This window comes from Neoarius graeffei, chromosome 25 (assembly GCF_027579695.1).
Source record: "Neoarius graeffei isolate fNeoGra1 chromosome 25, fNeoGra1.pri, whole genome shotgun sequence".
NCBI lineage: Eukaryota > Metazoa > Chordata > Actinopteri > Siluriformes > Ariidae > Neoarius > Neoarius graeffei.
This window is the reverse complement of record NC_083593.1, coordinates 34,685,222-34,698,248: the sequence shown is the minus strand read 5'-3', so window position 1 is coordinate 34,698,248 and position 13,027 is coordinate 34,685,222. Positions and strand designations below refer to the sequence as shown.

The following is a 13,027-nucleotide window of genomic DNA, read 5'->3' as shown; positions in this document are numbered from 1 at the left end:
TTGCTCAAGGGCACTTCAGCCCAAGGCTCCAGTTAACCTAACCGCATATCTTTGGCCTGTGGGGGAAATCAGAGCACCCATAGGAAACCCACACAGACATGGGGATAACATGCAAACTCCACACAGAAAGGCCCCTGTCAGCCACTGGGCTCAAACCAAGAACCTTCTTGCTGTGAGGCAACAATGCTAACCACTACACCACTGTGCCACCCATGGAAGCGTGACATTCAACATGATGTATTATAACCAAATACAAACAAACACACATGCCCTGTAATTTTGTTTATATATTTGTTATTTTTTAATTTTATGACTTCAACATTATTGAGTCAGTACAAAAACCATTTTAGAATTCCAAACATTAGTTTTTCAGGCTAAAATTAATGTTACAGAAACATGTTTATATGTCAGTAAAGAAATCAGAATACTGTATTATGTAAGAGACCACTTTTCGGACATAATGAAGGGTTTTGCTGCAAAAAATAAGATGCAAGTGTGACAGTCAAACGCTCCAGAAGAACTGTGGTTGGTTCTACACAGATGCTCAGAAAAACTTACCAGATAATTTCTTGAGATTGAGACTACTATGTTTTTGTGGCTACTGCCTCACATAGAGGCTGTAGCCACTATGTCATCCTGTTGTAAGAATTAAGAACAAGTGTAACAATTGTACACTGCACATGCGCATACAGGTGGTCCTATTAAAATGACCGATGAGTGTATACAGTTCACCATTCGAAATAAATGGACTAGACTAAAGAAATCACTTTCAGACATGTTTATGCTTATTACCGAGGGAAAGTGCATTCGTATTTTAAAATATACTTCAGGTTGTCCCCCTTTCCTTGCCTTCATCGGCCAGTGGTCCCATGTGTGAAAGATATGATGCACTTCTGAGTTGTTACAGGAAGTTGTTGAAAAGAGTATTGAGACCACTGAGCTCTAGTGCCAGCCCATTTCCAGGAAATAAGAGTTTGGGTCATGGTGACAGTATGTGTATGTCAGCCTCGGTTCGGAGGTTTCAATTTCGAAAACTGTAAGCGGTAAGAGTAGAATAATATAAAGGACAGACACTTGGTATATTTTACTTCTGTGATTTTTAAATTGTTCATTTTTGTTATTAAAATGACTGGTGAATGTATACAATTCGGTTCACCATTCGAAATAAACGGACTCGACAAAAGAAATTACTTTCAGACATGTTTATGCTTATTACCAAGGGAGAGTGTGTTCGTATTTTAAAATATAGTCAGGTTGTCCTCCTTTCCTCGCCTTCTTCGGCCAGTAGTTCCATGTGTGATGTAGATGTGACGCACTTCCGAGTTGTTACAGGAAGTTGTTGAAAGGAGTATTGAGACCACTGAGCTCTAGTGCCAGGCCATTTCCAGGAAATAAGAGTTTGGGTCATGGCGACAGCGTGTGTATGTCAGCCTCTGTTTGGAGGTTTCAGTTTCGAAAACTGTAAGAGGTAAGAGTAGACAGACACGCAGTTTGTGAACAGGCAAGGCAGGCAACTGCTTGGGGCCCCTTGGCCCAGGGGCCCCCTGAGAGTCGGGGCCCGAGGGCTTATTTATTTTGTTTTTATTGTTCTTTACCATTGTATTTTCACATTTGGAATGTAAAAAACTTTGGTTTCATACATTTTTCGTTGGTGTCAGATTATTTATAACATATTGAGGATGAACAGTGGTCAGAAGGGCCCCCTGGAAATTTTTGCTTGGGGCCACAACAGACTCTAAAATCGCCTCTGAAAGTAGAATAATATAAAGTACAGACACTTGGTATATTTTACTTCTGTGATTTTTAAATTGTTGATTTTTGGGTTACACTTCATTTTTGTGGCTACTGCTTCATACACAGCAAATTCCCCAGTGTTGAATTAACACCCAGAGTGTTGATTTAACACCCTACTGGTGTTTATATGTGTCCAATTGGACACTAATTCAACACTGGGGAATTTGCTGTGTAGAGTAAATATACCGTATATGCTATATTTACTGTATGGACATGGTATCAGAAAGTTATTTATAAGCAGTAGCCACGTGTACCGATAGGGTACTTGTTTTGTTTTTTTTAAAACTGTCATCAGACCAAATATTAACTTTGTTTAATTTACAACCCCAATTCCAAAAAAGTTGGGACAAAGTACAAATTGTAAATAAAAACGGAATGCAATAATTTACAAATCTCAAAAACTGATATTGTATTCACAATAGAACATAGACAACATATCAAATGTCGAAAGTGAGACATTTTGAAATTTCATGCCAAATATTGGCTCATTTGAAATTTCATGACAGCAACACATCTCAAAAAGTTGGGACGGGGCAATAAGAGGCTGGAAAAGTTAAAAGGTACAAAAAAGGAACAGCTGGAGGACCAAATTGCAACTCATTAGGTCAATTGGCAATAGGTCATTAACATGACTGGGTATAAAAAGAGCATCTTGGAGTGGCAGCGGCTCTCAGAAGTAAAGATGGGAAGAGGATCACCAATCCCCCTAATTCTGCGCCGACAAATAGTGGAGCAATATCAGAAAGGAGTTCAACAGTGTAAAATTGCAAAGAGTTTGAACATATCATCATCTACAGTGCATAATATCATCAAAAGATTCAGAGAATCTGGAAGAATCTCTGTGCGTAAGGGTCAAGGCCAGAAAACCATACTGGGTGCCCGTGATCTTTGGGCCTTTAGATGGCACTACATCACATAGAGGCATGCTTCTGTATTGGAAATCACAAAATGGGCTCAGGAATATTTCCAGAGAACATTATCTGTGAACACAATTCACCGTACCATCCGCCGTTGCCAGCTAAAACTCTATAGTTCAAAGAAGAAGCCGTATCTAAACATGATCCAGAAGCGCAGATGTCTTCTCTGGACCAAGGCTCATTTAAAATGGACTGTGGCAAAGTGGAAAACTGTTCTGTGTGTCAGGCGAATCAAAATTTGAAGTTCTTTATGGAAATCAGGGACTCTGTGTCATTTGGACTAAAGAGGAGAAGGACGACCCAAGTTGTTATCAGCACTCAGTTCAGAAGCCTGCATCTCTGATGGTATGGGGTTGCATTAGTGCGTGTAGCATGGGCAGCTTACACATCTGGAAAGACACCATCAATGCTGAAAGGTATATCCAGGTTCTAGAGCAACATATGCTCCCATCCAGACGACGTCTCTTTCAGGGAAGACCTTGCATTTTCCAACATGACAATGCCAAACCACATACTGCATCAATTACAGCATCATGGCTGCGTAGAAGAAGGGTCCGGGTACTGAACTGGCCAGCCTGCAGTCCAGATCTTTCACCTATAGAAAACATTTGGCGCATCATAAAACGGAAGATATGACAACAAAGACCGAAGACAGTTGAGCAACTAGAATCCTACATTAGACAAGAATGGGTTAACATTCCTATCCCTAAACTTGAGCAACTTGTCTCCTCAGTCCCCAGACGTTTACAGACTGTTGTAAAGAGAAAAGGGGATGCCTCACAGTGGTAAACATGGCCTTGTCCCAACTTTTTTGAGATGTGTTGTTGTCATGAAATTTAAAATCACCTAATTTTTCTCTTTAAATGATACATTTTCTCAGTTTAAACATTTGATATGTCATCTATGTTCTATTCTGAATAAAATATGGAATTTTGAAACTTCCACATCATTGCATTCCGTTTTTATTTACAATTTGTACTTTGTCCCAACTTTTTTGGAATTGGGGTTGTATTACTGTTTAGACTACTATTCTTTTCTAGGATTTTTTAAATGTGGAAACATTTAATTTCATTATTTTGGAATGTGTTTTTGCTGTCCAGCATGTTTTCTTTTCTGCTGTACACAGCCTTTTGCACAGTGCTGTCTGTTTATCTGTCTATCGCTCTGTCCAGGCATTTCGAGTCCCCCTGTAGTGTGACGTCACGCGGGCACGTCACGGCTCTGGCTTGTGTGATGAAGGCGAGCGCGCCGCGCCCCCTCGGCCCCGATCAGGAAGCGGAGCTGAGAGAAAGCTCTGGCTAGAATGACACAGAAGCAGCGCTGAGCTGTAGGACAGACTGCGGCTAAACCGAGGACCAGCTCCAGCACGGCATCACAGCGTCATCTCATCAAAACACGCAGCAACAACAAAAATGCTCATCAAAGAATTGTAAGTAAGCGTTTTTTCATTTGTATTTATTTCTTGTTGATGTGTTGGGAAAACGCAGTATCTTCCGGTCGTGCAGGTGGACTGGTGTTTCTCTCATCCAGGCCATGGCGACATTGTAAAACTTGACTTTGACGTCAGATCTCGTCAAATGTAGCCCATACCTGCTTTTGATTGACATCCTGAGACTATTGATCTGATCCTCATCGTCATGGTGTCCAGTCTGCGTTCATTTTCATGTCGCTTGTTTTTTCCTCAGCGGCTGTTCTAACATCTCATGCTCTGTTCATCCTCTTTTCCAGAGCACTTACTTACTGCATCTCAGGTGCTGATGGGAACCATCTCAACAGAACCACAAATGGCACACTGTGTGTCCCAAAATTCACTGTACTATTTCACAACGCGGGGTTTTAAACTTTACATCATTGGCATTTAGTTATTATTATTATTATTATTTTTTTGTAGCCAACCTATAATAAGGCTTTTGGTCCTCCTTTTCAAACCTGTGTAATTTGAGAAGCTGTTGGTTTAGCATCGAATGATGCGCTACATAACCAAACACAGCTACCGACCGACCGGCATCCTGACGTGGAGAAATGAACGTGATCCCTCCTTTAGGCTACCAACAGGGACATACGGTTTATCAAGGTCATTACCGAGATGAAGTTATCTCAAGAAGAAAAAAAAATCAAAAGGTCGAATCACGAGGACTCGCGTATAATGTCAAACCTAAATTAGGATACAAGAAAATGCTGGATGCGTGTTACACACGAGCTCGTAAGTGTTGTGTATTATTCGTTTGGAAAGCTGACGAGGACCGAGCGCTCGAGCACAGAGCACAGTCCAAGCCTGTGATTGGTCCGTTCGGGCTCGTGCGTTATCAATGAAACGCGCTCAAGGACCTCACGCGCGCTGGAGTCCTGAGCTGTGGCTGCTGAGATTCGAACCTTCTCCCGTGACGGACTGTGGCGTGTTAGTAGTGTATTAGCAGAGTCGATTCTAGAGTCTGTTGTGGCCCCAAGCAAAAATTTCCAGGGGGCCCTTCTGACCAGTGTTCATCACCAATATGTTATAAATAATCTGACACCAACGAAAAATGTATGAAACCAAAGTTTTTTACATTCCAAATGTGAAAATACAATGGTAAAGAACAATAAAAACAATAAAAAACAAAATAAATAAGCCCTCAGGCCCCGACTCTCGGGGGCCCCTGGGCCAAGGGGCCCCAAGCAGTTGTCTGCCTTGCCTGTTCACAAGCTGCACGTCTGTGTATTAGTAGTGGGCCGGCAGCACGACAGTGTAGTGGTTAGCGCTGTCGCCTCACAGCAAGAAATTTTAATCACATTCCTGGGTTCAAGCCCAGTGGCCGACGAGGGCCTTTCTGTGTGGAGTTTGCGTGTTCTCCCCAGGTGCTCTGGTTTCCCCTACAGTCCAAAGACATGCAGGTTAGGTTAATTGATGGCTCTAAATTGACTGTAGGTGTGAATTGTTGTTTGTCTCTATGGTGGGGTTTACATTAGACCGTATCAGCGGATCATCGGATTAACGTTTTTAAAACGATTAGCGTGCACACAGCAACGCCAATACACGATTCGCGTGCACACAGCAACGCCAATACACAGATACGCTCGGCTCCGCAGGCATCCTGCGTTCCAAATCACTCCGCCCTGAACAGCGAGTGCCCTCTGGAGGGTGCGCACTCCGGCCCTGCGCAGCTCACAGAGCGCGCGAGTGAAGTGCACGAGCAGTGATTCGGGACTGAGCCGCTGTGTGTGTGATCCGAGTGCATATCGGGCATGCGCGTCACTTACCACTTGCAAGTGGAAGGATGGCAAGCCTAAAGACAATCATAACTACACAATGGGCAGTATTTGCATCAGTATTTGCAGTATTTTCATACTTTTATACTCTTTAATGGAAGGTGATACAAGGCGGAAGTCCGCGCCGTTTTTCAGCAGTCGCGTCACATGACCAACGCCAGCGAATCAGGAAGGTGGATGTCACAGTGACGTTGTCCAATGACGACGCCAGCTAGAGCTCAGCACAGCGTATCCGCGTATCCGCGTATTCTCAATGTTTACACAGCACTGGACCAGACACGATCTGGATTGAATATGTGGACGCTGGCGGATTCCCGTTTCCCGGCGTTTCCAGGCGTTTTAATGTAAACGGACAGTGCATCCGCGAAGAAAACGAGACAGATACGGTCTAATGTAAACTTGGCCTATGTGTCAGCCCTGTGATGACCTGGCGACTTGTCCAGGGTGTACCCCGCCTCTCACCCATAGTCAGCTGGGATTGGCTCCAACTTGCCTGCGACCCTGCAGATTAGGGATAATGGATGGATGGATAGTAGTGGGCCGCCTAGTAGACGGGTTGTGACGTGAGTTTCTAACTGCTTGTTTTCTCCTGGCCTTTCATCCCATAGATTTAAAGGTCACATACTATAGGAGTTTGAATTTTTGAAGGGATGTATACAATTGTCACTTTTTATTTATTTATTTATTTATTTAAGAAAAAGTGTTTTGTGTTTTCAAAGAAAAGCTTGGTTTTCGTCTTCAAGAAATAGTAAGGAAATAATACATTTCAGTTAAACATGAAGTAAAACAAAACAACTTGCACGGTGCATTTAGCACACTGGACAAACGAATCTATTATAAACCCAACCGATCGATTTTTACTGCTTCTTACCTTTTCTTAAGTGACCCCCCCCCCCCCCCCCCCCCCACACACACACACATACACACACACACACTTTAAAAAACATTTTTTTTTGGAAGGGTTCTACATAAAATTGTTTCCCCTGAAGGAAGGAACTCTTTTTGGTGCAACATGGAACATTAATGTCAGAGAGTGTAGATTTACTCATAAGCTATTTTTTTAAATTTGCATTTGTAGTTCAGGGCAGGGTAAGTTTCCTGAAAGCCTCTTAAGGCTAAGAGTGTCTTTAACTGCCTCTTAAGATCCATCGTTAAGCTAACGTGGTTTTCCCGAACAACATCGTCGCCAAAGTAGTACTTTAGTTAGCTCTTAACTTATGATGGACCTGGATCACTCTTTCACAGCAAAGAGCGTCTCCTCACAGCCGAAGACACAGAATGCACATGGATGCTTACAATCAATGGGCGGAAACTGGTGTTGAATCTGCTGCCAGTGTTAAATAATTTTTCTTGTACATTGCAAGTACTTCAAGTTAATTATTAAATGAATATACGCAAAACATTATGAATATATTTCAATACATTATTTAATTACATATGGACATTGTAATGTTACATTTATATATATATATATATATATATATATACATATATATATATATATATATATATATATATACATATATATATATATATATATATATATATATATATATATATATATGGAGAACATTGCCAACTTGGCATTGTGGATAACAGTCCTGACTGCAAAATTGGGTAACAAAGAAATGAGTGGGCACAGAGAAAACATTTACTTAATTATTTAACTGATTATTTGCTCATTCTTTTGTGTGAAAGTTTGTTCATTTAATTTAAAAAAAACATACTTGGATTAAAAAACATTATTGTCCAAAAATGTAAAAGAGTTTCAATTATTAATTTCCACATTATATATGTAATGTGTAATGACAATACAATATATTATCATATTTTAACACTTTTTATTTCATTAGTTTTTGGTTAAAAACGAATGCCACGTGACCTCATCGACTGGATTTAGCAACTACTAATGCCTTTAGCAACTACAGTATGAATGCCTTTAGTAATGACTCATGCCTATTTTGAGGATACACATTGCAAAGAAGCTCTTTACGAAGTTACTCTTAAGACTCCTTCTTATGAGTGTGTTCAGGAAATCCATGTACAAAGACACCATTCATTGCTTAAGAGAGTCTTTAAACTCGCTCTTTAGCCCTAAAGTGCAATGCTGTCTGGAAACCTACCTCAGTACAGTGATGCAGTAGATAGCATCATCCTCTCACAGCTTTAGGATCTTAGGTTAGTTCCAGAGCTCGGGGTTACTGTCTTTGCAGACTTTTTGTTTGCGTTCTCCTCATGTCCGTGTGGGTTTCCTTCAGGTTCTCCAGTTTACTCCCACTTCCCAAAAATATGCATGTAGGTGCACTGGGTACACTAAATTGTCCATTGGTGCAAATGATTATGTGCTTGGTGCCCTGTCATGTAGAGGGTACATTCCCACCTTGTGCCCAGTGTTCCCTGGATAGATCCTGGATCCAGAGCGACCCTGACCAGGACAACGTGGTTACTGAAGGTGATTTAATGAATGAATATGTAGTTCATGGCTGTATGTAGGTTATTTGTCAATACACATCTCTGCTTTTTTGGTTTGGTATTTGGTATCAAGTATTTAATTACTTTATTACTAGCTATTTATTTTAGTGCAGTTTAGAACTGACTTTTAGCATGCGCTGTCCATGGTACCTATTTTTGCTTGGTTGGTCGCACATGTTAAAAAAATTTTAATTTACCTTGAAGCTAAATATAATATTTTGACTCATATCTTCCTGACTCAATTATGTTCAAGGTCACAGTCATATTATGCTGCTAAAATGTTTAGGCATGTTTATAGTTTTGGAATTTGGGCATGTAATCATATTTGTGGTTTTGTGAAATTTTTGTGCATCAAGTTGAAGTGGTCATTTCTGTCTACTTAGTCCTGTTGTGTTAGACCCACTTTATGTTCAGAACCCTGAGGTGTTCTTTGGTGGACTGGACCATGACCTGAGTTATTTACAAATATATAAGACTCAAAAGTCACAAAATAGAATCAAAGGAAGCAGTTGGACAATTAGTAAATCCAGCATTTGACCAGCTGGGTACTGTGACTCAGATAGATGTTCATAATGCAAGAGATTGTGGTGTCATGGAGGCAGAGGAGAACAGAGACACCGGATCACCTATAGTGACTGCTAATGACTGTGCAGGCTATAGAGGCACTCAGGCAGAGAAGGTGACTCCTGCTAGTGTACAGTAAATTTTATATCACAACACCTGAAGCCTTCGATAACTTCAAAGCAGCCTCTCTTGCTATGAGCACTCGACCTGAACTATTCAGCACACTTTGTGTCAGAAGTGTGGCCATGTATGGCAGTGAAGACACAGCTGATGCCATAAGAAAGATCGGAACATAGATGGGAAGAGTCTAAAGTCAGTGAGCCACTGGTGTCATCTTACTCCTGAAGAGTATTGATAAAAAATGCAGGCAGTATAGAATGAGCTACACTGCCCGTGCCAATAAGAAACACAAATAGCATCTTTAAAGTGCTCTTTCACAAGTTTCTGTGTAGGAGATTATTTGAAAGTCCAGTTGATGGAGTCTGACATACCACATAAATGGAGCTAATGAGTATAGGATCATGTCAGGAAAAAAGTAGTAAAACAGGACAGAATGGTTTCATTTCATAAAAGTCTTAAAGATGGAATGAAATGAAGTTTGTTCGAGCATAGTTTTGCCTTAGGCCACCAAGATTTACTCAGCCAAACACGTATGAATAAATTGTTTGCATATGCAAAGTATCCAGACTTCATGGTCACACCGACATGACCTGTCTGCATTTCTCATGCCACCAGTATAAGAAAAGGAAACCTCATTGTATGGGGTGGCACGGTGGTGTAGTGGTTAGTGCTGTCGCCTCACAGCAAGAAGGTCCGGGTTCGAGCCCCGTGGCTGGCGAGGGCCTTTCTGTGCGGAGTTTGCATGTTCTCCCTGTGTCCGCATAGGTTTCCTCCGGGTGCTCCGTTTTCCCCCACAGTCCAAAGACATGCAGGTTAGGTTAACTGGTGACTCTAAATTGACCGTAGGTGTGAGTGTGAATGGTTGTCTGTGTCAGCCCTGTAATGACCTGGTGACTTGTCCAGGGTGTACCCCGCCTTTCGCCCGTAGTCAGCTGGGATAGGCTCCAGCTTGCCTGCGACCCTGTAGAACAGGATAAAGTGGCTAGAGATAATGAGAATGAGAAACCTCATTGTGAGAAACTATGGTAAAGATCACACAAACCCTATATCTCTTCCAGTTTCAACTAGATATTAATTAAGCAAGCAAGTCACACTTAGCACTATCAACTGAGGCCTGCCCTTGATATTTGATGTACTAGAAGCTTTTTATTTTCTTTAACTTTGAGTAAGGAAACCCCTGACACCAGGCTTTAGCATGGATGCAGTTAGACTCCACATTATTTTGTAGAACTGTATTGCCTAACATGATGGTGGTACTGATATGGATGATAGTGAGGCTGTTGTCGAAAAGGACGAGGCAGTGGTGATGGTAAGGAAAATAATGAAATAATGCTGATGGTAGAGGCAGTTATAACAATGGTAACCATATCAATAGTGGGGAGCATAAACATTAGATCAATACTTTTATACTGGCTGGTTTGTGATCTGTATTTTTTCCTCTTTTCATTTCAGTCGAGTGATCCTACCCATTTCTGTGGAGGAGGTAAGTGCTAAGTGTGCATTCATTTGTGTGTGTGTGCCTGTGTTTGTATGTGGTGTGATTTTGCACAGTGGATTCATTATTCATACTGACTGCAAAAAAAACATAGAGTTATGATTTCTTTGCTTGTCTACAAAGGCTTGCCTTTGTCATTTTGAATCAGATCACTCTCATGCATGTCAGTGAGCTGTGTATTATTCAGCTCGACAGGGACTGAGTCCTTTCACTTGGTCTTGCTGTGTATTCTTTGTACACACTGCAAAAATGACTAAATTACTGCTTACCTTTCTGCCTGCCAATATTAAACGCTGTGTCAGCAATTTTAGCCTCATCAGCAACTCTTACTCTCTGACTATCATTTAATAAATCAAAATTTAGCCACACAGTACACTACACGTGTTTGAATTACATACTTTTCCTCCTGTCATTAAATATTGCATTCTTGTCTTACTCTTTTGTCCATGTTTCCGTCACTGCCTCTTTATCTCCTATGATTTTTAGCATGTCATTCAATTCAGTGGTTGCCTGGTGTTGAATAGTCAATGAGATATCTGATATCACTGTGTCCTGCTCTTTCTCTCTCTCTCTCTCTCTCTCTCTCTCTCTCTCTCTCTCATGCTCCCTACCTTTCCATGCATTAATTTCTGTCTTTGTATTTCCATTTTTGTCTTGCACTGTCAGTTAATATGTACAGTATAATTACACTAACTACAATGGTATAATTGTCCAATGCAATCTACAGCAAATATCCTGTACATACAAAAACAAACACACCAGAGTGATATTTACTGGCTTGGATACTGGGAGATCAGCTCTTGATAATCTGTCAGTATAACTGAGGGGTGAATTATTGGATTTTTTTTTCTCTAAGTAATGCTGAGAGAATCCAGATATTAAAAGAAGAGAAAGGTATGGTCAGGAAGTCTTATTGGACATAAAAACATAAATTTGTTTATGTCCTTTCAATTGCCCAAGGTGATTTTCTTGATCAAGAGAAATGATTCATATGACGGGGGCGTTGTGGTTTAGGTGGATAAGGCGCCATACCATAAATCCGGGGGACCTGGGTTCGATTCCGGCCCAAGGTCATTTCCCGATCCCTCCCCATCTCTCTCCTGCTCATTTCCTGTCTCTACACTGTCCTATCCAATAAAAAAGGTGAAAAAAGCCCAACAAAAATATCTTTAAAAGAAATGATTCATATGATATATATACACACACTAGATATAGATAGATAGATTACATATTGCTATTGCTGGGTTTCAGTCACGTGACTTTTCTTAGTGGTTTTACCGGAAGTGAAATAGCTGGTGGTCTAAACGGCTGCCGTAGTGCAAACAACTAGCGATGACTTATCAGAATATGCTCGTAATCTAGAAGCCACTGCTTGCTTTAGATATATTCAAAAGATTGCTATGTGCAATGGAATCGACCCCTACAGTCTGGGAAAGAAGAATTTGTCATACGATCTCGAAAACTGCCCTTCAGTCGAGTTCCCCAACATCTAGAACTATCTGGTGTTGCAGGCATCCTTCTACACTGCAAAACAGGTGGAAGAGTATGGAGGCTTACAACTATTTTGTATGTGGCTGGGTAAAGGACCTCGGTATCAAGTCACTGCCGAATGAATCTTGTATTGTTTTTGCCCGTGTAAGTATTTTTTAATTTTTTTTAAAGCTTCTAGTTCGCGTCTTTACAATGAAGTGCTGCAAGTTGAAGTGTAAACAAACAACAGTTCACTTGATTCTCATTTGTGTTCACTCTTATCTCTCAGGTAAATCATTCACAAAGATAATTAGAAACCCCTTTAAAGACCTGGATCTTAGTTAAACAAGACGGAGAAGTGATCACAGTGCATTGTAACTGTATGGCTGGGGAAGAATTTTGTTGCGACCTTCATGCATATGGACTTTGTGAGGAGTGAGGAGGAAACAAAGAAACAGCTGGGGACTTTTGCGCTTTGTGACTAAAAAAAAAAAAACGTAAAATAATGACATCGCAAGAAAGGTACTTGGAAAACACTAATGATATAGCTGAGAGGGAGATACAAACCTTTCATGAAGTGATCACTGCAAACTCGAGCATGCTTCGACTGTGCTCCCTTCGATTTCAGTGAGAGGTTCAAAAGCCACCTTCCTCGACATCTTTTTGTGAAATCCTGTGTTCATTCACCCTTTTTTATTAGTTCACAGGGAACCCTGAAGAAACTTTTATCAGTTTCACAGTTTGATCGATTTGAACAACCTAAAACAACGGAAGCATAAGGCATTTTTCATACAAGCAATGCACCTTCTCTGTACAAACGCTGTGTCAACTGACCTTTGGTAGACCACCAGCTCAAGTTTTGAATAGCTAATAAGGTGGATGTGACGTCACGTGAAACCCAGCAATTGGCGAGTGATATCCAGCTGAAAGAGTACACAAAAGAAGGACT

The 13,027-nt window shown here is 40.9% G+C and overlaps 1 protein-coding gene across 1 annotated transcript in view; it reads left to right on the top strand.

The window, feature by feature from the left end:
- Positions 1–3,988: 3,988 nt before the first annotated feature.
- Positions 3,989–13,027, top strand: part of pitpnab (phosphatidylinositol transfer protein, alpha b) — a 74,741-nt gene continuing 65,702 nt past the window's right edge. Inside the window, exons 1-2 of the mRNA XM_060908148.1 lie at positions 3,989–4,140; positions 10,566–10,596. Coding sequence (XP_060764131.1) covers positions 4,124–4,140; positions 10,566–10,596 — 48 coding nt within the window. The 5' untranslated portion in view covers positions 3,989–4,123. The remainder of the gene's footprint in view (positions 4,141–10,565; positions 10,597–13,027) is intronic.